Source organism: Elgaria multicarinata, chromosome 5 (genome assembly GCF_023053635.1).
Source record: "Elgaria multicarinata webbii isolate HBS135686 ecotype San Diego chromosome 5, rElgMul1.1.pri, whole genome shotgun sequence".
NCBI classification, from domain to species: Eukaryota; Metazoa; Chordata; class Lepidosauria; order Squamata; family Anguidae; genus Elgaria; species Elgaria multicarinata.
This window is the reverse complement of record NC_086175.1, coordinates 125,350,122-125,373,550: the sequence shown is the minus strand read 5'-3', so window position 1 is coordinate 125,373,550 and position 23,429 is coordinate 125,350,122. Positions and strand designations below refer to the sequence as shown.

Here is a 23,429-nt window from a genome sequence, read left to right as displayed (position 1 = left end):
TTGCATACAAAAGGGCATTTCAGCAGGGGTCATTTGTATGCATGCAGCACCTGGTGAAATTCCCTCTTCATCACAGCAGTGAAAGCTGCAGGACCCCTGTCCTCTTGACCAGATATAAAAGAGGGAAGGGCTCCTGCAGCTTTAACTGTTGTGATGAAGAGGGCATTTTACCAAGTGCTGCAAGCATACAAATGACACCTGCTGAAATTCCCTTTTCTAAACAACTGTTAAAGATACAGGAGCCCTGTCCTCCTTTTCATATGGTCACCCTATTTTAGAAGTGTAGTGGACCCCACTGAAAGCAATGGTCTTCCGGTCCCGCCAAATGTCCTACTGGGTTTGCAAAGAAGGAACAAGACCGCTTGGATGAAGAACTCCCATAGCAACAATGGAGGATCACTTTATTTCAGAATTACATCCAAAATTAAAACCCAAACGAAGTGAGCCAACTGCAGAATAAAAAGTGTTCCACTAAAAACGAGTGTTGAGTTACCAAGTGTTTTGCAAAACAAAACCAAACAAAAAAGATTCAGAGAGGTTCCCTTTTAAAAAAATAAATCACAGCATGATCCTGTATCTTCTCATTTGAAATGTCTTCATTTTCCCTGTAAGGCACAGTCATTTTTTTTCAAATATAAAATCACAGATTTAAGAAATATTTCTGGCACAAGTCAAGTATAAAAGGTTGGCTCAATGAGGAAAGAAAAGGATGGTGAACAACATACTGAATACCTGCAGTTATTGTAAATTGTCACTATTGCAAATTTTACAGGTAGATTGTAAACATTCAAATTATCTGTTTCACATCCTTCTTCCATGTAGCTCAGGATGGCATACATGAGATAATCCCATTTTATCCTAGATTAGGCTAAAAGATGGCTTCAGTCCAAACACACCAAACCATGGTTTGCACTAACCATGGTTTACAACCCCATACCATGAATATTGAAATGTAGTCAAGCCACCATTCTCTGTGTTTGTTCCCTTTCACAGTGCAATGCCTCCAGTGATGGAGCAGTTGTAACTGAAATTTGACAGTACAGATGTCATGCCAAAACCATCATTAGCACAGCCTATGGCTTGCAAAGCCAGCCAGTCACAGGAAACTATGGTTAATCTACCTTGACCATAGTTTAGCATGATATCTAAACTGAATCATGATGGTTGGGCAGTTAGGTCTACTGGGCTTCAGTCTGCCATTCTATCTACGACCCTCGTTTAACATCATCTGAAAGGTGCAAATACATATATTTAATTTGCCCTGAATGATTTTTATTAAAGCTCATTCTTTAAAGCTGTAAAAGCCAGGCAGTAAAATTCTCCCACTATAATTCATTACATTTGTACGGTGGACACTGTTGCTTCCTGGGAGGGAGTCACTTGAAATTCCACTATGGCTACATTCGGGGTATAGGAGTGGAAGCCAGTGCTATGCTTTCTATGGAACATTCGTTGGTGCCCCTACGGATCCTGAAGTAACCCTTCTCACCCCAGGATTCTCCCCAGCTGTTCTTCACGATCCAAAATGGCTCGCCAGAAGTTGGATCGCTGCCGTAACCCACAAGCAAGACGGCATGATTGGTCAGTTCAAAAGGGTTGAAAGGATCCATCAGGCCAGTGTGGTGATAGATCCCCCCTGCGTAATTCATGAAGTCATCATATACTTCAAAAGCGACCGCCATGGGTCCGTGCTTGAGAAGTTCGAGTTTCATCAGGGCTTCATTGCACCCGCCATAGAAACCCCCAACGTAGCGGTAGTCGGAGGTGTAGTAGTGGTAACAGTTGTGCTTAAAAATGCAAGAGGAATCCATGCCTGTGTAAGGGTAACACGCCTCCTCAACCACCCCAAAATCCTGAACATATTTTCCAGCGATGAGGTAAGGGAATCCTCCTCTGCAACCTAAAAGGAAGAAAGAAAACCAAACAAGCCAGAGGGTTAACCCAAGGTTTCTTCAAGGGATCTGGTTACCATATTACTACAATTATTAGTATTTTGTGTGTGTTTTTATCCTGCTATTATCCAAAGTGGTGGCAGCAGTGGAGATGGGTGAGAACACACAGCCTTCAAACCAAAAAGGGGCATGGAATGACAAAGGCATAACCATTCTTTTTCCACTCTGGATCCTTAACTCTCCCTCTGTTATTCCCACTATTATTTTGATATCACAAGATCCTCAACAGCAGGCACCTGTGTATGTCGCCCATGTAAGCCATATTCATACCCCCAGCAGGACAGCTCACCAGCAAAATTCTTGAATGGCTCATATTATGGAGACTTTCAAACGCGGAGAAATCATGTTTCCTTGCCGTTGCTCCGCTTCCTGGTTCTCTTCCGCATTTGAAACGAGCAGAATTACATGGGGAAGAGAGTGGCGACCACGTAGCCTGTACATTTCAATGGGACAGCACCCTCTAGTGGGCATTTCATAGAGCAACCTCGCCTGCACACAGCAGGAAATCCTGACAAATCTGACATATCTCAGAAAAGTAGGGTTTTCTGAGGTTTATTTTGTGACACTAAAACTGGGAAAAGGAGCAGAGGACACACAGGAGGCTTACAGCATCGCCAAAATGACCCGCAAACATCTGTGAGTGGCTGGTCACAAGCATGCTCTAAATCACTTGTTTAAAGAAGCCTTACATCTCCCCGCAACGTTGGAATCAATATCCAGGCGAAAGAGAGCAAAGAAGACTTGGGCGTCCTGCAATCTGGCATCAGCTAGAGAGATTTCTATTTTACTGGCAAAGGACTTCCATCTGAAACCCCGACGACAGCTGTGCAGTGGTAGAGCTGCATCTAACCGTCCCTGGGGTTACGGCAAAGAGCACCTTTGGTATTTTTGACCTGCTCTTCTGACAGCAGGAAAGAAACACCCATGTACTGTAGCTCTATGCAGAAACTGGTGGGCTGGTCTGCCAGCTTATAGTTCTATGGGTCTATTTTAAGGGTCAGCAGCTGGAGGTCCCATTTGGGGCCCCATTCAACCCCCAAAGGCATAAACCTACCCGTACACTATGCTCAACATCTAAGGTCCTCCTCCGGGTGCCTACTCCGAGGGAAGCTTGGAGGATGGCAACAAGGGAGAGGGCCTTTTCAGTGGTGGTTCCCCAATTATGGAATGTTGCCTGGTGCCAACATTGTTATTTTTTCGGTGCCAGGTCAAGACTTTTCTCTTCTCCCAAGCATTTACAGCATATGCTGGCAGCTTCAATTGGTCTCTCCTCTTCCCTCCTCCTTAATCTGGGCCTGAATTTTGCTTTTAAATCTGTTAAACAAAGACTGTGGGACATAGCCTTCTGCGACTTATGCACTCGCTCTTATGTTTCTTGCTCTCCCAGTGCATTGCATGTTCATTACATTGGGCCTCTTCAGCTGGCCGACTATTTAAAGAACCTGTCGGTGGCTAAATATCGTATTGCTTTCTCCAAGGCCAGATGCAATGTTTATTCTATTGAATTACTTTGGGGCAGATATGCTGGTGTCCCTTATCAGGAACGACGGTGTCCCTGTAGGAATATGGAAGTGGAGACGATGGAGCATATCTTTCTGTAATGTCGCTTTTATAATCAGGCCTGTCATCTTATGATCACCCCATTGTTGAGTAAACTGTCCAGAAGTTCAGACAAAATTTATGTTAAGTTTCTGTTGGAAGGTAAGTCCTCAAAAGTAACTTTGGCTGTTGCTAAATTTCTTACAGTGGCGGCCAGGATTAGAGTTCTCTGTGTATTAGATGAAAGTTGACAATAGCTCTAACTGTCTAATGTTTCATGTTTGATTCTTGTTTTTTCATGGATCTATGGATCGCAATAAAGATGTATGGTATGGTACAGCATATGCTGAGTTTTTAATTGACCCCAGATCTATTATTATTATTATTATTATTATTATTATTATTATTATTTATTGATATAGCACCATCAATGTACATGGTGCTGTACAGATAACACAGTAAATAGCAGGACCCTGCCGCGTAGGCTTACAATCTAATAAGTTGTAGTAAACAATAAAGAGGGAAGGAGAATGCAAACAGGCACAGGGAAGTGTAAACAGGCACCGGGTAGGGTGAGGCTAACAGTATAGGGTCAGAACAAACTCAATATTTGAAGGCTATTGGGAAAAGAAAAGTTTTTAGCTGAGTTTTAAAAGCAGTGATTGAGTTTGTAGTTCTCAAGTGTTCTGGAAGAGCGTTCCAGGCGTAAGGGGCAGCAGAAGAAAAAGGACGAAGCCGAGTAAGGGAAGTGGAGGTCCTTGGGCAGGCGAGAAGCATGGCATCAGAGGAGCGGAGAGCACGAGCGGGGCGATAGTGTGAAATGAGAGAGGAGAGATAGGCAGGAGCTAGACCGTGAAGAGCTTTGAAGGTCAGCAGGAGAAGTTTATATTGGATTCTGGAGTGAATTGGAAGCCAATGAAGAGATTTCAGAAGTGGAGTGACATGGTCAGAGCGGCGGGCCAAGAAGATGATCTTAGCGGCAGAGTGGTGGACAGAGACCAGCGGACTGATGTGAGACGAGGGAAGGCCAGAGAGAAGAAGGTTGCAGTAGTCCAACCGAGAGATAACCAGTGCGTGAACGAGTTGTTTTTAAATATATATTGTCTTTGTATGTTGTCTATTTTTATGCTTGTATGGTTTTAAATTTTGTATATTGATTTTTAATGTTTAATGTTTTAATCTTTGTAAATCACCAAGATTGCTTCAGCTATGGGGCAGTATAGAAATGTAATAAATAATACAATTTTTAATCTATCTTCCAACACTACCTCTGCTGCCGGGACTCATCTGAGATATGGGCAGGAGGACTCTTTATGAGCTTCTGTCAAAGGAAAGGAGGTTGGCTGCTACCAGGAAGAGGGACTTTTCTGCTGTGGCACCCCGGCTGTGGAACGAGCTCCCTAGAGAGGTTCACCTAGCACCTACGTTGTATTCCCCTCAGCACCAGGCAAAGACCTTTCTATTTTCCCACTATTTTAGCATCCTAGTCGTTTAGCGCTGCTCTTTTAAATTTTAAATTCCTATTTTAAATCTGTGCATTGCTGCTCGGTTTTATTCTGGTTGTACTTTTATATTTTATAAAAACCAAGATTATGGCAACCAGCTTGATTGATAACTGGCAAATAGAGGGAGAAAACGTGGAGGCAGTGACAGACTTTGTATTTCTGGGCGCAAAGATTACTGCAGATGCTGACTGCAGCCAGGAAATCAGAAGACGTTTACTTCTTGGGAGGAGAGCAATGACAAATCTTGATCAAATAGTTAAGAGCAGAGACACCACACTGACAACAAAGGTCCGCATAGTTAAAGCAATGGTATTCCCCGTAGTAACCTATGGCTGCGAGAGCTGGACCATAAGGAAAGCTGAGCGAAGGAAGAAAGATGCTTTTGAACTGTGGTGTTGGAGGAAAATTCTGAGAGTGCCTTGGACTGCAAGAAGATCAAACCAGTCTATACTCCAGGAAATAAAGCCAGACTGCTCACTTGAGGGAATGGTATTAAAGGCAAAACTGAACTACTTTGGCCACATGATGAGAAGACAGGACACCCTGGAGAAGAGGCTGATGCTAGGGAAAGTGGAAGGCAAAAGGAAGAGGGGCCGACCAAGGGCAAGATGGATGGATGATATTCTGGAGGTGACAGACTTGACCTTGGGGGAGCTAGGGGTGGCAACAGCCGACAGAAAGCTCTGGCGTGGGCCGGTCCATGAAGTCACGAAGAGTCGGAAACGACTGAACGAATAAACAACAACAACTTTTATATTGTGGTTTTAAGCTTTCATGTTTTATAACTTACGCTGTACCTTCTGGTCTTGGTTTTTGTTACGCTGTACCTTCTGGTCTTGGTTTTCACCCAGAGAGCCTCAGCTATTGGGTGGCATATGGATAAATAAATAAATCTTCCCCAGGCTCTGACACTACTTCCCCTTTAATCATCCCTGGGAGGCTCATCTCCCAAGCACAAATCAAGACCCAGAGAGAAGAAGAGCGCAGAGCTGCTGAGAGGCATGAAGAGAACTCCATCAGAGCCTCTTGCTCATGGGGGAGTGAGGCGGTGCGCAGAGCTAACGTTGCTGGCCCTTGCTCAGTTCAAAATGCAGCCCTTGGTTTAGAGAAGGGGAAAAAAGAGTCGCCACATTGCTTACCTTGAGAGTACTCACTACAGGAAATCACCTGTTGGGGGCTCAGTGTCGGCGTCTGTGAATTATTGGTGAGGATCCGAATCCTGGCTTCCAGCATGCCCATCGAAGCAAAGGCATAGCAGCTGCCACAGGTCTCTGAGGACAAGAGAAAGCCAATATGATCAGTCAACCAATAGCATCAGTCAACTGTGTTCTAGAACAAGCAATTCTTTAGCTATGGGCTGGGACACAGTTGTGTGCTGGGGTGAACCACCGTGGCATCCCACGAGAAAGGGAGGAATTAAATCGGGTCTGGCAGACCCTTTTGGGCCCAAGAGCCAAATTCCAATTTGGGAATGGTGCAAAGGTCACAGGGCGGCAGTGGGCAGGGCCAATGACTGATTGGCAGGGCCCGATGGAATGCATGCCGATTGGGTCATTTCTCCACCAAGCACACAAGCCACAGCTCAGTTCTGTGTATCACCAGTGAGACCATATCACGCCAGTCCTTTTACAACTTCATTGGCTGCCAGTCCAGGTCCAGGCCTGATTCAAAGTGCTGGGACTACCATTCAAAGCCCTAAACGGCTTGGGGCCAGGTTATGTGAAGGAACACCTCCTCCCATATGGACCTTAGGAACATCCACAGGGGTCCTTCTCCGTGATCCCCTGCCAAAGGAAGTGAAGCAGGCGGCTACTAGGAGGGGGGCTTTCTCTGCTGTGGCACCCCAGCTGTGGAATGAGCTCCCCAGAGAGATTCGCCTGGTGCCTACACTGTACTCCTTCCGACGCCAGCTGAAGACCTTTTTATTTTCTCAGTATTTTAACACCTAATTTAACTTAAATTTAAACTTTGCTGTTTTAATTCCGTATTTTAATCTATATCAATTTCTGCTGTGTGGTTTTATCCTGGTTGTGCTTTTTATATTGTATTTTGTACTTGTGTTTTTAGACAGTTGGTTGTTTTGTGGTGCTTTTCATGGTTTTAATTTTTGTGAACCGCCCAGAGAGCTTCGGCTATTGGGCGGTATAGAAATGTAATAAATAAATAAATAAATAAATAAATAAAATACATTAACTCAGAATTAGGTTTCCACACCTGCTAAGGACAGCTCAGTTCCAACTTTAAATGTTTTGCTCTAAATACCGTCTGTCATTGATATTGCAGAGAGCATCAGCAGACGCTTGTGGGGTGGATGAGGAAACTCCAGCAATCCACATCTGGCCCACGGGCCGGAGGTTCATCAACCAGAGAGGAGAATGCCCAGAACTTCTACTCATCATGGGCTACTCCAGCTTCACCTTCTTGCAAACATCCTTGTGCCCTTGAGTGGGGGTGGATCATACGGGCACAGAAGAGTTACCCCATCCTTGTGGAAGTCTGGATGTTGTGCCGTGGCCATTAGTCAGAGGCTCAGGTCTTGCCTCCATCCAGTTGGGAGAACCTCTGCAGTCCGGTGTTTCATACACAGTCTAACAAAGTAAATCTGTCGAGGCGCAAAATTGAAGCGCCCTTCCTGTTTTAAGTGCAGAAAAGAACCTGTCGACCCTGTGGGCATTGGCCACTGCACGGTTGAGTATTAGCGTTGAAAGTGACATGCTAACAGTCATCCGTGGTGTACAATATGCCGCAGGGTTGGCTATTCGTCTCTGTGGTGCTGGTTCCCGCTTTCTATATTGAGACGCTGCCATTCCATGGGGAGGGGGGAGGAGAGATGCAGTGTACCTCCTTCTTGCTACGGCAGTGGCCGCGATGACAGGAGAAGAGATCGTTCCGCTCTGCCTCCTCCCTTTGATGGCGCCATAGCAACAAGGAGCGGGGCGGCTATAGCAACAAGGAGCGGGGCGGCTATAGCAACAAGGAGTAGGGGGAAAACCTATTGCGGACAGCATCAGGCGAACCTCTCCCTCTGCCACGCAGGTTATCCATTTGGAAATGGGATCCCCTCGACCCCATTTCCAAAAGGGTACCCCGGCGCGGTGAAGGGAAATGCTCACTTGACGCTGTCCGCAACGCGTCCTCCCCACCCTCGCAACACATGGGGAAAGAGGTGTTGCTGAGTGATACCATCCCCTGTCAGGATGGTACCCCTTCACAATGCCTCCTCCTTCATTTGTTGCTATGCTGAGTGTGGAAAGACACTGCCAGGAGTCTGTCCTGACAGCTTCCCCTGCCCTCGGTATAGCAACAAATCGTGAATGTAGGAGGATGCACTCACTCCTCCTGCGCCCTGCCTTCCATTCACCACGAAGTGCTGGTGACGTCCCCAGCCCTTTTCCTCCATGGCAGTGGCGGTGGCAAGGGACATGCACATCCCTGGGAACACATGGAGCACCGCCGATTGGTGATGCCCCACCCAGGGATGGCACAATCGGTGACTCCCCAAGCACTTCCCAGGACGGGATTATTTTCCATGCTTATGGAGACCCGTTGGGCAAGAGCATCTTGCATCATGAGACAGATGACACAATAATCAACGGTTGTGCAGATAATCAACTCTGCACACTGTTGATTATTTGTGTTAGTTATTTCGGGGCAATAACCAACCCTAGCATGGTTTTCCCCAACAGACGACATAACAGTCAACAGTGGACAATTTAGTCTACCATGGACTATTTAATGAACTATGGACTATTGTGTCATCCGAACCCAGTCACTATATGCCACCTTCTGCCTTTTTGCACGTAAGGTTTAGAAGGCAACCGGGTATGCCTCTATGGGTTGAGAGAAGTAGAGACAGCAGGGCACATTTAGCTACACTGTACTTTCTATCAGGGTTTGCACTATATAGTTGTAACTCCTATTTTACAAAGGTTCCTGGGGAGAATGGAGGAACAACGTCTCGCACATCTCTTCTCAGACAATGACCTCAAGGTCACTTCAAAAGTGGCAAGTTTTTGTATGTCTGCAATTAATCAATGGAAATTGAGAGTGCTTGCTATTACAGAATAGTAATAACTTAATTTTAGATCTTGACTCTTCTGGATGAGTCACAACTTTTATGCATTGTAAGTATTTTATTCATAGGCTTTTACTACGGTTATGTTTTTATGTATTTTACATTTTATTGACATGCTATACTGCTTTTGTGCTGACAGTTTGAGTGGTCTATGACTGTAATGAAAAAAAATTTTTTTTTTGGCAAGGCCACTGTGTGAGCTCATGGCAGAGGCAGAAAAGACCCAAATTCAGACATTAGCCATTGGATCATCCAGGGTTTCAAACTCCCTTTTCAACACCATGAGGCCTAGGAACCAAGTTTTAAGCTTACAAAGAAATTCACAACCATCCTTCAGCTGCTCCAGTATCCACAGGATTCAATTACATCACTCAATTCGGTTTGTTGACTTGATAGACTGAATGTCGCCCTATAACATTTTTCACCTACCCAGGAGATGAAGAGATGGGGGACATGATTAGAGGGCCTGATTTGCAAACAGAAAAGTCCTGCTTCAATCCCACCTAAGCATAGCTAAAAACTATCTCTGCTAAAGATCTCAGATCTTAGTCAGGAGAAAAACACTCAAGTAGATGGACCAGTAGCCTAAAACAGCTTCATAGGTAGCTTCATAATAGTGGCTGTGTAGATTGTTTGCCAACAGTTTGCCTATTAACATTTTCTGGAAAAGTCTGATTTTATAGCAGGGGTGCAGAATACAGCTCTATGCCACCCCCTCTGCGAAAGGACTATCTTCCTTCCCTGCACTAGGGTGACCATATGGAAAGGAAGACAGGGCTCCTGTATCTTTAACGGTTGCATAGAAAACAGGATTTCAGTAGGTGTCATTTATATGCATGCAGCACCCGCTGAAATTCCCTCTTCATCACAATAGTTAAAGCTGCAGGAGCCCTGCCCTCCTTTGTATCTGGTAGTGCTAGGCAGGGCTCTGCAGCTTTAACTGTTGTGATGAAGAGGGAATTTCACCAGGTGCTGCATGCATACAAATGTCACCTGCTGAAATTCCCTTTTCTGTGCACTGATAAAGATACAGGAGCGCTTTCCTCCTTTCCACACGGTCACCCTACACCTGTCATCTTCATTTCCTCCATTTCCTAAGAACACCCTGCCCAATTTTGTATCTGGTCACTCGAGGCAGGGCTCCTTCAGCTTTAACTGTGGTGATGAAGAGGGAATTTCAGCAGGTGCTGCATGCACATAAATGACACCTGCTGAAATTCCCTTTTCTATGCAACCGTTAAAGATACAGGAGCTCTGTCCTTCTTTTATAAATGGTCCCTCTAGGCAGGGCTCCTGCAGCTTTAACAGTTGTGATTAAGCGGGAATTTCACCAGGTGCTGCATACTTAACAATGATACCTGCTTAAATTCCCTTTTCTATGCAACTGTCAAAAACACAGGAGCCTTGTCCTCTTTTCCATATGGTCACCCTAGCCTGCACCCACTTGCTTTTGCCCAACAACTGATCTTTGGTGGTTCCCCAGCTTTTGTGCAATTTCCCCCTTTCTGTAAAGTTGAAATGCCTGATTATCCAAAGGTTTAGTTACCGGCAGAAAGAGCTTCACGCCAAAAGAGGCAGATGTTCTTGGCTTTATTGGCCCCGCCTCTTATGCTTCTGGCTCCACCCATTACTGGAACGCAGCCTCGTCTGCCCCCCCCCCCCAATGGAATCCTGTCCCTGGGATGAAAGAGGGTCTGAACTTCTGTTTTTAGAGCCTTTCTCAACTCTAGCATTTACATTACGGGACTTTTTCTCTCACACACTTTTTTTTTGCTGTTAACTCCTAAGGAGCTTACATTATATTACTTTTTTAGAGGCACTTAAAACATTTTAAGTGTCAACTGCTAAGCAACAAGTGGGGTGGGAGGGAGGGAGAGAACTCTACTTCCCCTCACATGACATCTTCACAGCACAAAGATCAACCGGTCCCTGCCCGCTCACCATTGGAGTTTCCTGTACTTAAGGCAAACACTTTTGAAAGCAAAAGTAGCACTGCAGTGGAACAACAAGACGACCTGCGGTCTGGAGGCAGTTTAATTCTACCTCTCTCTCCCACAAGGCGTATTCCAAGTAGCTTTGCCCACGGATACAAAAGAAAGGGCACAATGATTTCAGAGAGGCATTAAGAAGCCAAACCACCTCTTGTTGCGTCAAAGCAGATGTGGGTGGACAAGAAGAACACCGATTTTTCCCCCAAAAGAAAAAGGAAGAAAGGGTCACGTACACCATCTATTCGATCGTATTCTAAAATCCTTGCTCGTGCAATATAAATACAGAGCTGCTTCTCGCATCCTGCTTTTCGCAGGGCCGTCCGTCCCATGAGTTGGGGTGAATCCTCCCACTCCCCGGCCTCAGGTGGCAGATCAGGAAGGTTGGTGGAAGAAAGGGAAGCATACACTACCTATTCATTTTTATTCTATAATTCTTACTTGTGAAATATAAATATGGAGCTGCTTTTTGCATCCTTTCACACACTGTTCTCAACACAGGGCCGGCCCTCTCATGAGGTGGGGTGAATCCCCGTCCTCAGACAGCAGATCGGGAAGGGTGGCGGATCCTGCATACCTGCTACTGGGAGTCCTGATGCTGCAGTTGCCGTCTTCCTATGCCTCCCAAAGTGAGCAGAGCTTGCCTTAGGGGTGGGCAAGTTGGGCAGTGGCCTAGGGAGCTGAACTGAGGGGGCATCAAGCTGGCCTCAATGGCTGTAGTTTTTTTTTAATGTATTGTCTGCAGTGTGGTGCCAACGGCTAAAGTGTTGGACTGGGAGTCGGAAGATCTGGGGCCAGGAGGAGGGCCAGGATGTCTTCTCGATCCTCCCAGAGCGCAGGACACGGAATAATGGGCTCAAGTTAAAGGAAGCCAGATTCCAGCTGAACATCAGGAAAAACTTCCTGACTGTTAGAGCAGTGCGACAATGGAATCAGTTACCTAGGGAGGTTGTGGGCTCTCCCACACTAGAGGCCTTCAAGAGGCAGCTAGACAACCATCTGTCAGGGATGCTTTAGGGTGGATTCCTGCATTGAGCAGGGGGTTGGACTCGATGGCCTTGTAGGCCCCTTCCAACTCTGCTATTCTATGATAGTCCCCACTCAGCCATGGAAACCCACTGGGTGACTTTGGGCCAGTCACAGACTCTCAGCCCAACCTGTTGTGAGGATAAAATGGAGAGGAGGAGGATTATGTACGCTGCCTTGGGTTCTTTGGAGGAAAAAATGTAAGAAAAGGCAGGATATAAATGCTATAATAAATAAAATAAGTGAACTAGGGTGACAAAAAGCAAGTGTCTGTAAACTTTCTTTCAAGGTTCTATGAGTTGTTTGGGTACTAATTACAAAAATGATCTTCCTTGAATTAGCGTCAGAGTATGTTTCTTTTTGCATTTCCACTTTGATGTCATTTGCATGAGGTAAAAAAAATCAGCGGACTTTGTAGTTTGAGGCAAATTTACTGAACGCTCGGCACTTCAAATATCGTAAAACATGATAAGCACTATATAAATCATGATAACATTAAGCTGTAGGCCGTGAGAACCCTTTTTCATTTATCATTCTACTTTATTGTTTTTATGGATAAAATAAAAGAATGCTTGCCAACAGATAGGAACTGCTACAGAACAAAACATATTTAAAGTAAAACTTGTGAAGGTTCTGATGGGTTGCAGAGTGCACCACTGCCTCTCATAGAATCATAGACTAGTAGAGATGGAAGGGGCCTATAAGGAAATCTAGTCAAACCCCCTGCTCAGTGCAGGAATCCACCTTAAAGCATCCCTGACAGATGGTTGTCCAGCTGCCTCTTGAAGGCCTCTAGTGTGGGAGAGCCCACAACCTCCCTAGGTAACTGGTTCCACTGTTGTACTGCTCTAACAGTCAGGAAGTTTTTCCTAATGTCGAGCCGGAATCTCGCTTCTGGTAATTTGAGCCCATTATTCCGTGTCCTGCATTCTGGGAGGATCGAGAAGAGATCCTGGCCCTCCTCTGTGTGACAACATTTCAAGTACTTGAAGAGTGATAGCATGTCTCACCTCAATCTTCTCTTCTCCAGGCTAAACCTGCCCAGTTCTTTCAGTCTCTCTTCATAGGACTTTGTTTCCAGACCCCTGATCATCCTCGTTGCCCTCCTCTAAACCCCCTCTGGCTTGTCTGCATCCTTCTTGAAGTGTGGTGCCCAGAACTGGACCCAATACTCAAGATGAGGCCTAACCAGTGCCGAATAGAGGGGAACCAGTACCTTGCACAATTTGGAAGCTATACTTCTATTAATGCAGTCCAAAATAGCATTTGCTCTTTTTGCAGCTACATCACACTGTTGGCTCATATTCAGCCTGTGATCTACAACAAGATCCTTCTCGTTTGTAGTATTGCCGAGTCAAGTATCCCCCATTTTGGAACTGTGCATTTGGTTTCTTTTTCCAAGGTGTAGCTTTTCAAACTTTGGCTTGTGCAAACTGTAGCACAGTGGATAAGAGATCAAGGTTTTGAATAATGTTGTTCTCCATGGACATCACACCTGCACCAGGCCCTATAAATCCCTTGGGTGGTCCTGCAAAACTGTCTATGGACCGGGGAAGGGGGCAACAAAGGCACTCCTACCCCTGCATGCTATTTATCCTAGGAAAAGCCCTGAAAGTGAGGCTCAGGGTGGCCAGGCAGGCACCCGGAGAGCACCGCCGGCTACACCCCTGCAGTGGCAAATGCCACAGCAGCCTTTGCAGCTCTCTGGAGAAGCCGCTGCTGCTGCCTGCCTTTTGCCTCAGTCTGAGGGGGCCTTTTCTTTTCTGAGCGAGTGGCGGGCAGGTGACCAAGCCGCCTCCCTGTCAATGCCTCCCTCTGAAAAAGGACCCCTCAGAGCAGTGGAGGCTGGTGGCTCCGCTTTCAATGTGGGCAGTGAATCAGCTCAGGGTTTCAGTCAGAACTCTAAAGGAGCCATCCAAGGAGCAGGGGATGCTCCCAAAACGCTTCACCCCCAACCGAAGGTTCCGGTTCCTATCAGGACAGAACTCTGCTCCATCCTACTCTTGAGTGAAAACTCATTTCACACCCACCCACCCCTTGCCTCGCAATGGTAACTTTTTCCTCATTTCAACAAAATAAAATGGTTATTCGTTACAGCAGTGCACTAACAAGGCAATATTGACATCTGAGGGTGGGGGAAACGACGACGACCATGCCAGAGTTATCAGTGGCAATCTAAGCTAATTTATAAAGGCGGCAGCTTTTCTGATGTTCCCCGCAAATTCAATTGCAACAGAGTCCAAATTGCATTAGAGACCACGCGCTCCACGGCCAAAAACAAGATCAGTGAAAACCATAAAGACTGATTAAAAGGCATAAAGAGGCCTCTTCGAAAGAGATGATTCAGGAAGCCTATTCTCCTTCCAACCAGCAACTTTATTTTCCAGCGGATTCTCCAAGGCCGTATTAGTTATGGTAAGCTGACTCCCAATCAAGGTCTCTCTCAATAGCAAACCAGCGCTAAGAGGCTGCATGGATTTACCTTCCAAAAAGCAGTCACATGAATGAGCTATATTGCTCTAGCAGCGTCCATCTCCCCAGGGATAAAAGCGTTTCTTTTCTTGCTTGGCTTTTCCCTTGTGGGAAGCCATCACAATGTTTTGAAAACCCTCCTGGAATGCTTATTCTAATGCACACAGTGGGCCTGTTCAGACATTACAACAAACTATGGTTTATTGTGGAAGCAGCAAGCCACGGCAAACCTGGTGCTCATGCACTCCCCCCTCCCAGCCCAGCCCAGTCAAACTGCGTTGGTGCAATGTGGGGAGAGACATTGACGGGATTCGCACAACACTCAATGGTTGAACCGTGGGTTGTTTGTTGAACCGTGGGTTAGAGTTTTGTGTGAACTCAGAACATTTCCCCCAGGGTGGCTTGTTAATTTATTATTTATTTATTTATTGCATTTTTATACTGCCCAATAGCTGAAGCTCTCTGGGCGGTTCACAAACCATGCAGTGTGGCTTATTTTCTTAAACAAGCCATGGTTTGTTGTTGGGTTTTTCTGGGAAGTTAACAAGGCTCTGACTTCGGTTGGATTAGCACAGCCTTCCTCAACCTGGTGCTCACCAGATGTGTTGGAGGGCACATGGCTGGCTGGGGGATGCTAGGAGGTTGTGTCCAACACATCTGGAATGCACCAGATCAAGGCAAGGCTGGTTTAGCATGATGTCCCAAATGGAACATTTAGGTTCTTCCTCCCCTGAAGAGCATGAGTCACAAGCTGGGTTTTGTTTTTGGCTTTTGACTCGGGCTTGTTCGAAAAGAAACAAGCCAGAGATACCAGTTTGGAGCAATACTACAGAAACCACGGATGAAGGGTTCCTGGTTTTCTTTAGCTTTTCCCACCAGCAGGGGGCACCAATTGGAAGTGATTGAGCAGCATGGCCCAGCCCACTTGATCATTCCTGGTGTGTGCGAACCAGCCTTAGTTAGGTCTGTCATGACTAAAACAAAATATAGATCCAAGCTAATACACAAACGCCCCAGGAGGAGAGCCGCAAAGTGTGTACTTCACTTTTACTCTTAAAATGCAATTTGTATAGGGAGCACAGAGGCAGCTTGATTCTCTCTTTACTACCTGGAAAACTCCCGTATCTTTCTGTTTAAGGGATGACAATCCAGTTTACTGAGAAAGTAGCTAAATTCTTTTTCCCCTCAATACAAATCAATTTAACATCTTAAATTAGTTTTTGTTGGGTGTCATATTAACTTTTATTGGCCTGTGACTGCAATAAACTATTCATTTATGTGTGTGTGGTATAGGGGCACACGCACACACACACACACACACACACACACTTTGCAGAACATTTCCATGAGAAGGGAAAGGGCGCCCCTAACCTTGGTCTCGTACTGGGCTGACATAATTAACACCGTTGACGTTCCTCCAATCCCAGGATTTAGGCAGATTAGAAGCTTCATTGATTACTTCAGCAGTCAGAGGAGCAGGCTTTGGCCTACAAGAAAAACAACGAAAATACCTGAGTAATTTGCACATTGGAACCCCCACCGTCTGACGACGGGAATATTTAGAAGATAGATTCACAGTGGCAATCTTCACAAGGCTTTTTCCTGTAACTTCCTACTGTATAATTTCACTCATTTTAAATAGGACAAGGAGCATACGAACATAAGAAGAACCGAAGGGTCCATCCAGTCCAGTATTCTGTTCACATAGTGACCAACCAGCTGTCGACCAGGGACTCACAAGCAGGATACGGTGCAACGGCACCCCTCCAGCCCATGTTCCCCAGTTACTGGTGAATATAGACATACTCCTTCTGATACTGGAGATGTCCTCCATTGCCACAGAAAGGCTGATAAGTTTCATAACGTGGGCACAGAAGTAACAGCATCCACATTGTTTGTCCACATCTGAGAAGACATCTCAATCATCCCAGAGTGCAGGACACGGAATAACGGGCTCAAGTTACAGGAAGTCAAATTCCAGCTGGACATCAGGAAAAACTTCCTGACTGTTAGAGCAGTACGACAATGGAACCAGTTACCTAGGGAAGTTGTGGGCTCTCCCACACTAGAGGCGTTCAAGAGGCAGCTGGACAACCATCTGTCAGGTATGCTTTAGGGTGGATTCCTGGATTGAGCAGGGGGTTGGACTCGATGGCCTTATAGGCCCCTTCCAACTCTAATATTCTATGATCATTATTACTGGCAGATCACTTTTTACCATAGAGAAAAGTGGTAAAAAGTGGTAGGGTAGGCTGAGAGTCAGTGACCTGCAGAAACGTCACTAGGGATTAGAGCGCTGTTCTATTGGCCCTGGTCTGGGAGCCGGGCCTGTAACATGATTGGTGGAACTGAAGTCAAGGACAACAGGTTCCCTGGGGGAAACTATTCAAGGGAACTCCACTCAGCCTCATGAGGGCCACTACTTTCAGTTTTGAATGAAAGCACGAGTTACAGGCCTAGCTGCTGTTGCATCCTTCTATTTACCACAAAAACAGGGCCGACCAAGCTCTTGGCAATGTGCACTTTCTGGGGCCTCCAGATAGTGCGCAATTCCCCCAGTATGCCACTAGTGTGCTGGGGGAATTTCACACTTTCCACAAGCCCTGGAAAGCGCACTTTGCCTCCCATCCTCCCCATGCCAATCATGGCTTTAAAAGCCCTCTTGGATTGCAACACTATTTATGCAGTTTTTCATTTTCAGTATGGTATAAAGCTGTTTCTGCCCCATCATTAAACCACCAGAATTAGCATTTTTAGGATTATTTCAGGAGGAAAATAAAGAAGTTGAATCTAAACATTTAATAGGATTGGTTATAGTCAGATATTGGAAAGATATGGTTGGCGCTACGCTAACAAATTGGTATAGTAAGGTTTGGCATGTAGCCTTAATGGGGAAACTGACAAATAAATTGAGATTAGTAAGAGGAACAAGATTCAAAGATACATTTAATAAAGACTGGTGTTGTTTCATAGTATATACAACCTCATCGGAACGGGAGAATAAAATTCCAAAAGAATTCAAATCCTTTTGGTTGTCATAATGAAACATACATCTTTTGTGATGGGTTAACTTATCTTCTTTTTGATTTTCCTGATGTACCAAAAAAGAAGAAAATGTTTAAGAGATGAAGAATGACACATATGTGGTCGTATATTTATATATGCATATACTGTAATAGATACAGTATATATTGTAAGAGATATAATAGTATCACTGATTTCCTATGAGGGGAGGGTTGTATTTTTATTTCTGTTTATTATTGGCACCTACATTATATTCGCTTGGCACCTACATTATATTCTTTTAGACGCCAGGTGAAGACCTTTTTGTTCTCCCAGTATTTTAACAGTCTATAAATTAATTTTAACTTTGCTGTTTTAAATTTGTATTTTAAATTTGTATTTTTGCATTGCTGCTGTTTTTTTCTTGATTGTGCTTTTATACTGTATTTCATATTATGGTTTTATACTGTTGTTTTATATTTTGAATTGTCTTAATTTTGTAAACCAACCAGAGAGCTTCAGCTATTGGGTGGTATAGAAATGCAATAAATAAATAAATAAAGTATATTATAAAATAAAATAAAAAATAAAATAAAGCTGTTTCTGCTAAACCAGAGATCCCCTTGCTCAGAGGCTCAGTGAGGGCAGTTGGTCAGGCAGGCAATGTAGCACTCCCACAGCTTCTCATTGGCTCTCAAACGTCCGCTTTATACAGCGATGTCAGATCCGCCACTGAGCGCTGCTGCAAGGGCAGAGGAAAGACTCGGAATTCCTGCAGCCAAGGCCTCAAGCATTGCACAACCGTTCTCAACTCCTATCTTGGGTGCAGAAACGTCTCGTCAGGGCACGGGAATGACGGAGCCACAGCAAACACTCAGGGAGGGAGATTGCTCCTTACTAAGGCTGTGCTCCGCTCCAATTCAGATCCCCGAATCGGGAGCGGAGCGACCCGATCCGCATCTGCTAAGGGCAGATCCGAATCGGGTTGGGGGAAGCTGCGGATCCAGGCGAAGTGGATCCGGATCGCTTCGATCCGGAGCTCTAAACGCAGGTAAGTGGGGGGGGGAGGGGGGCTTACCTGGTGGCAGCGCTGTCTGTGTGGCAATGGTGGCGGAACCAGGTAAGGGGGAGGGGGGCTTACCTGCCTCCGTCGCAGTTCACCATGGCCTACTTCCGCTTTGAGGCCAGAGCCTCAGTTGAAGCTGCTGCCAGACCGCGACGGACGCAGGTAAGTGGGGGGGAGGGGGGCTTATCTGGTGCCACTGTGGTCTGTGCGGCGGTGGACGGCGGAGCCAGGTAAGGTGGAGGGGGGCTTATTCGGGCCCCATTTTGTCCCCACTTGCTCACTTACCTGCCTCCACCGCCCACCATGGAGGCAAGTAAGTGGGGAGGGGGGGCAAAATAGGGGTCAAATCTCGATCCGACCCTTTGGATCTCGATCCGGAGCGGTGCGGGGGAAGGTCGGATCAACTCAAAGCAGTTCGGGGGGCTGGTGCACAGCCCTACTCCTTCCGCTCGGCAGTTCTCTTTGAAACGCTCCATTTCTGAGGCTAGAGCGAAAAGTCCCCCGCAGAAGCAGAGCAAGACACCCTGAAGCTCTCACGACGCCGGTCTCACGTGCTTCTTTTTTTAGCATCGGATGTGAGTGTGCAACAATGTACACCTGCTGGACCTCTGTCTCTACAATCCGCCACAAAATTGCCTTTGGCAGTGGACGCAAACCAACTGCAGACAGTGAAGGACCCCAATTACTGGAGCCACGGTGGTGGCTCAAACAGAGAAGGCGATCAGCAAAACAAGGCTTCGGTATTATCTAACGTAAATCAGATGTGTGTGTGTGTGTGTGTGTGTGTGTGTTGGTCTAACCTTAATAAAATTGAAAGGGTTTCACCAATTATCCTTAACGCCCCAGCCACGCCGGATTTAAAAGGTGACTGTTTCAGGAGGAAAGCAGCAATGGTTAATGAGCTGATGCTGACTGAGGTTTGTCCTTGCCTGCTTACTGACTGCTAAACTGCTTTCCCTCTGGGCCTCGGGCTAAAATACACCGTCTACCAGCAGAATCATTTTGTCACCGACGAGCCTTGCTACACTGTCTTGTTTCCCCCAAAGAAGCCACACGGTTCTTCAATAAATCCTCCCCGCCGAGGACGCAGCGTGCGATTTACGGCCCAATAAAATCCTTCGGCACTCCGCTCCAGGAATGCCAAAGACGAGGATAGAAGCCCCCCCTCCCCCCGAATGCCGGGGCGATGGCACAGGTCAGGTTATAGCGATGGCAGCATCAGCCGGAGATGCAGAGGCACTTGGCTGAAAAGAGGGTGAGGAGTGGAACAGGTAGAAGTGTCAATTTGGGAGTCTTAGTAATCAAAGAGAGGTGGTGTGTGTGTGTGTGGGAGAGAGAGAGGGAGAGGGAGAGGGAGAGAGAGAGAGAGAATGATGGAGAACTGAAAGGCAATGGACCCTTCTGTGCTCCTCCCATAGCCATCACCACTACCAGCAAGGCTGCACAGAAAGTGACGAAACAGAGAAGCAAGCCCTGCTGAAAGACTTAATTGTATTCCCTCCTCCTTCCCTGTTCTGTTTTCCTTGTGTATCATGTCATAGAATCATAGAATCATAGAACAGCAGAGTTGGAAGGGGCCTACAAGGCCATCGAGTCCAACCCCCTGCTCAATGCAGGAATCCACCCTAAAGCATCTCTGACAGATGGTTGTCCAGCTTAATGTCTGTTTAGACAGTAAGCCTGTGAGCAGGGAATGCCTTGTTTCACCAGGAGCCTCTTTAGCCGAGGAGTGGGATAAAAGTAAGAACATAAGAACATCAGAAGAGCCCTGCTGGATCAGACCCAGGGTCCATCTAGTCTAGCACTCTGTTCACACAGTGGCCAACCAGCTGTCGACTGGAGACCTGCAAAGAAGGACATGGTACAGCAGCACCCTCCTACCCATGTTCCCCAGCAACTGGTGCACACAGGCTTCTGCCTCGAATATTGGAGATAGAGCACAACCACTGGAGCATGTTCAGAGGAGGGCAACCAGGATGATCAGGGGTCTGGAAACAAAGCTCTATGAAGAGAGACTGAAAGAACTGGGCATGTTTAGCCTGGAGAAGAGAAGATGGAGGGGAGACATGACAGCACTCTTCAAATACTTAAAAGGTTGTCACACAGAGGAGGGCCAGGATCTCTTCTCGATCCTCCCAGAGTGCAGGACACGGAATAACGGGCTCAAGTGACAGGAAGCCAGATTCCAGCTGGACATCAGGAAAAACTTCTTGACTGTTAGAGCAGTACGACAATGGAACCAGTTACCTTGGGAGGTTGTGGGCTCTCCCACACTAGAAGCCTTCAAGAGGCAGCTGGACAACCATCTGTCAGGGATGCTTTAGGGTGGATTCCTGCATTGAGCAGGGGGTTGGACTCGATGGCCTTGTAGGCCCCTTCCAACTCTGCTATTCTATGATTCTATGATTAGGGCTAGTAGCCATTGATAGCCTTCTCCTCCAGGAATTTATCCACCCCCTTTAAAAGCCATCCAAATTGGTGGCCAATCACCACATCTGGAATGGAAAGGTATTAATTTATGCATAGAATCATAGAGATGCAAGAGGCCTATAAGGCCATCTGGTCCAACCTCCTGCTCAATACAGGAATCCACCTTAAAGCATCCCTGACAGATGGTTGTCCAGCTGCCTCTTGAAGGCCTCTAGTGTGGGAGAGCCCATCACCTCCCTAGGTAACTGGTTCCATTGTCATACTGCTCTAACAGTCAGGAAGTTTTTCCTGATGTCCAGACGGAATCGGGCTTCCTGAAACTTGAGCCAGTTATTCTGTGTCCTGCACTCTGTGATGATCAAGTCGAAATCCTGGCCCTGCTGAGTGTGACAACCTTTCAAGTATCTGAAGAATATTCATTTGTATTATTCATATGCCGCCTTTTCTTCACAGACCCCAAAGTGGCTCACATAAACTTCCTTCTCTCTGTTTATCTTCACAACAAACAAGCCAAAGGCAGGGGCGGAACCAAGGATAATCTTGGAAAATATTATTTGTATGAAAAAGATTTAATGAAGGTGCCTACGCGTTTCGGAGAGCGTTTTTTGTCCAAAACACGTAGGCACCTTCATTAAATCTTTTTCATACAAATAATATTTTCCAAGATTATTCGTGGTTCCGCCCCTGCCTTTGGCTTATTTTTAAACTCCCTCACGGGGTTTCCCTTCTCTTCTTGCACCTGATCTTCACAACAACCCTGTGAGGTAGGTAGAGTCAGTGACTGGTCCAAAGTCACTCAGTGGGTTTCAGGACCAAGTAGGGACTAGAACTTGGGTTTCCCAAATCCTAGTTCAGCACTCTAACTACTACACCACACTGGGTATTCGGTCACATAAGCCCCCATTTGCTCTTTGAAGCAGTCACAATCCATCCGTAAGAACATAAGAAGAACCGTGCTGGATCAGACCAAGGGTCCATCTAGCGCAGTATTCTGCTCACCCAGTGGGCAACCAGCTGTCGGCCAGGAACCCACAAGCAGGACATGAATGCAACAGCACCCTCCCGCTCATGTTCCCCAACAGCTGGTCTATATGTGCTTACTGCCTTGGATACTGGAGGTGGCACATCGCCATCAGGGCTTGTAGCCATGTACCCTGCGCAAGGACCTCTACGCCAAATCTCCCATATCCTTTTACCTGGGAACTCTGGAGCTGAACCCGCCAGCTCTCCGAGTGAGCTCTTCTAGGGTGAAGGTTTCATATTCTTTGTAGATTTTTGCTCTCCATGATTTCTGAACAGTGTTGATGGCCTTCACAAAGTCAAAGCTGGTCGTGTAGAGCTTCTGCAGAGGTCTGCAGTCAAAATATAAAGAAGTAAAAGCTTACAAAGTTTCCACAGTTGCTGAGATCAAGATTAGAACGTGGCCCAACTGCACCAAATTTCAGCCCTCCACCCCAAATTCCCCTATAGGGCTCCACTGTTAATATAATTGCATTAACATACAGCGTGCCTCACAGACTGGTAAAATCCCTGCCCCAAGGAGCTTACAATCCAAGTTTTGATAGGAAGAATGACAAAGCCAAGGACAAGAGGAAAAGAATAGGTACACACACAGTCGGATGTAGTTGGGTTTAGTTTCAGGATAGGCATGAAATTCTGGATGGCTGATATTTAAGCAGCCTTCCCCGACCTAGTCTTTTCCAGATATATTGAACTACAACTCCCATCATCCCCAGCAAGTATGGTCATCAAGGTGAGCAGGGGTAGGCAATCTTTTTGGGCCCTTGGGCACATTTGGTAGTTGGAGAAACTGTCTTAGGCACCACCACAAAATGGCCACACTGGCTATGAAAGCATTGGACACCTGCCTAGGGTGACCCTATGAAAAGGATGCCAGGGCTCCTGTATCTTTAACATTTTTAAAGAAAGGGGAATTTCAGCAAGTGTCATTTGTATGCATGCAGCACCTGGTGCAATCCCCTCTTCATCACAACAGTTAAAGCTGCAGGAGCCCTGCTCTCTTTTGTATCTGGTCACTCTGGTAGAGCTCCTGCAGTTTCAACTGTTGTGATGAAGACAGAATTTCACCAGGGGCTGCATGCCTACAAATGACCCCTGCTGATATTCCCTTTTCTATGCAACTGTTAAAGATACAGGAGCCCTGTCCTCCTTTCCATAGGGTCACCCTATACCTGCCATCTTCACTTCCTAAGAACATCTGATCCAGAAGGCCTTCACAGGAAAAGAAGATGAGAGCAGCTACAGGCCCTCACTTTACTTTGAAGCAATCCCAGCTGCCCATAAGAAATTGTATTTTAAATAATAATAATAATAATAATAATAATAATAATAATAATAGGTGGCGCACTTTGG

General features: G+C 46.1%; 1 protein-coding gene across 1 annotated transcript in view; it reads right to left on the bottom strand.

The window, feature by feature from the left end:
* Positions 1–367: 367 nt before the first annotated feature.
* Positions 368–23,429, bottom strand: part of CTSC (cathepsin C) — a 45,564-nt gene continuing 22,502 nt past the window's right edge. The window contains exons 4-7 of the mRNA XM_063127179.1: positions 22,253–22,408; positions 15,929–16,044; positions 6,136–6,267; positions 368–1,900 (exon numbers count right to left, since the gene is read on the bottom strand). Of these exons, the coding sequence (XP_062983249.1) occupies positions 1,398–1,900; positions 6,136–6,267; positions 15,929–16,044; positions 22,253–22,408 (907 nt within the window). The 3' untranslated portion in view covers positions 368–1,397. The remainder of the gene's footprint in view (positions 1,901–6,135; positions 6,268–15,928; positions 16,045–22,252; positions 22,409–23,429) is intronic.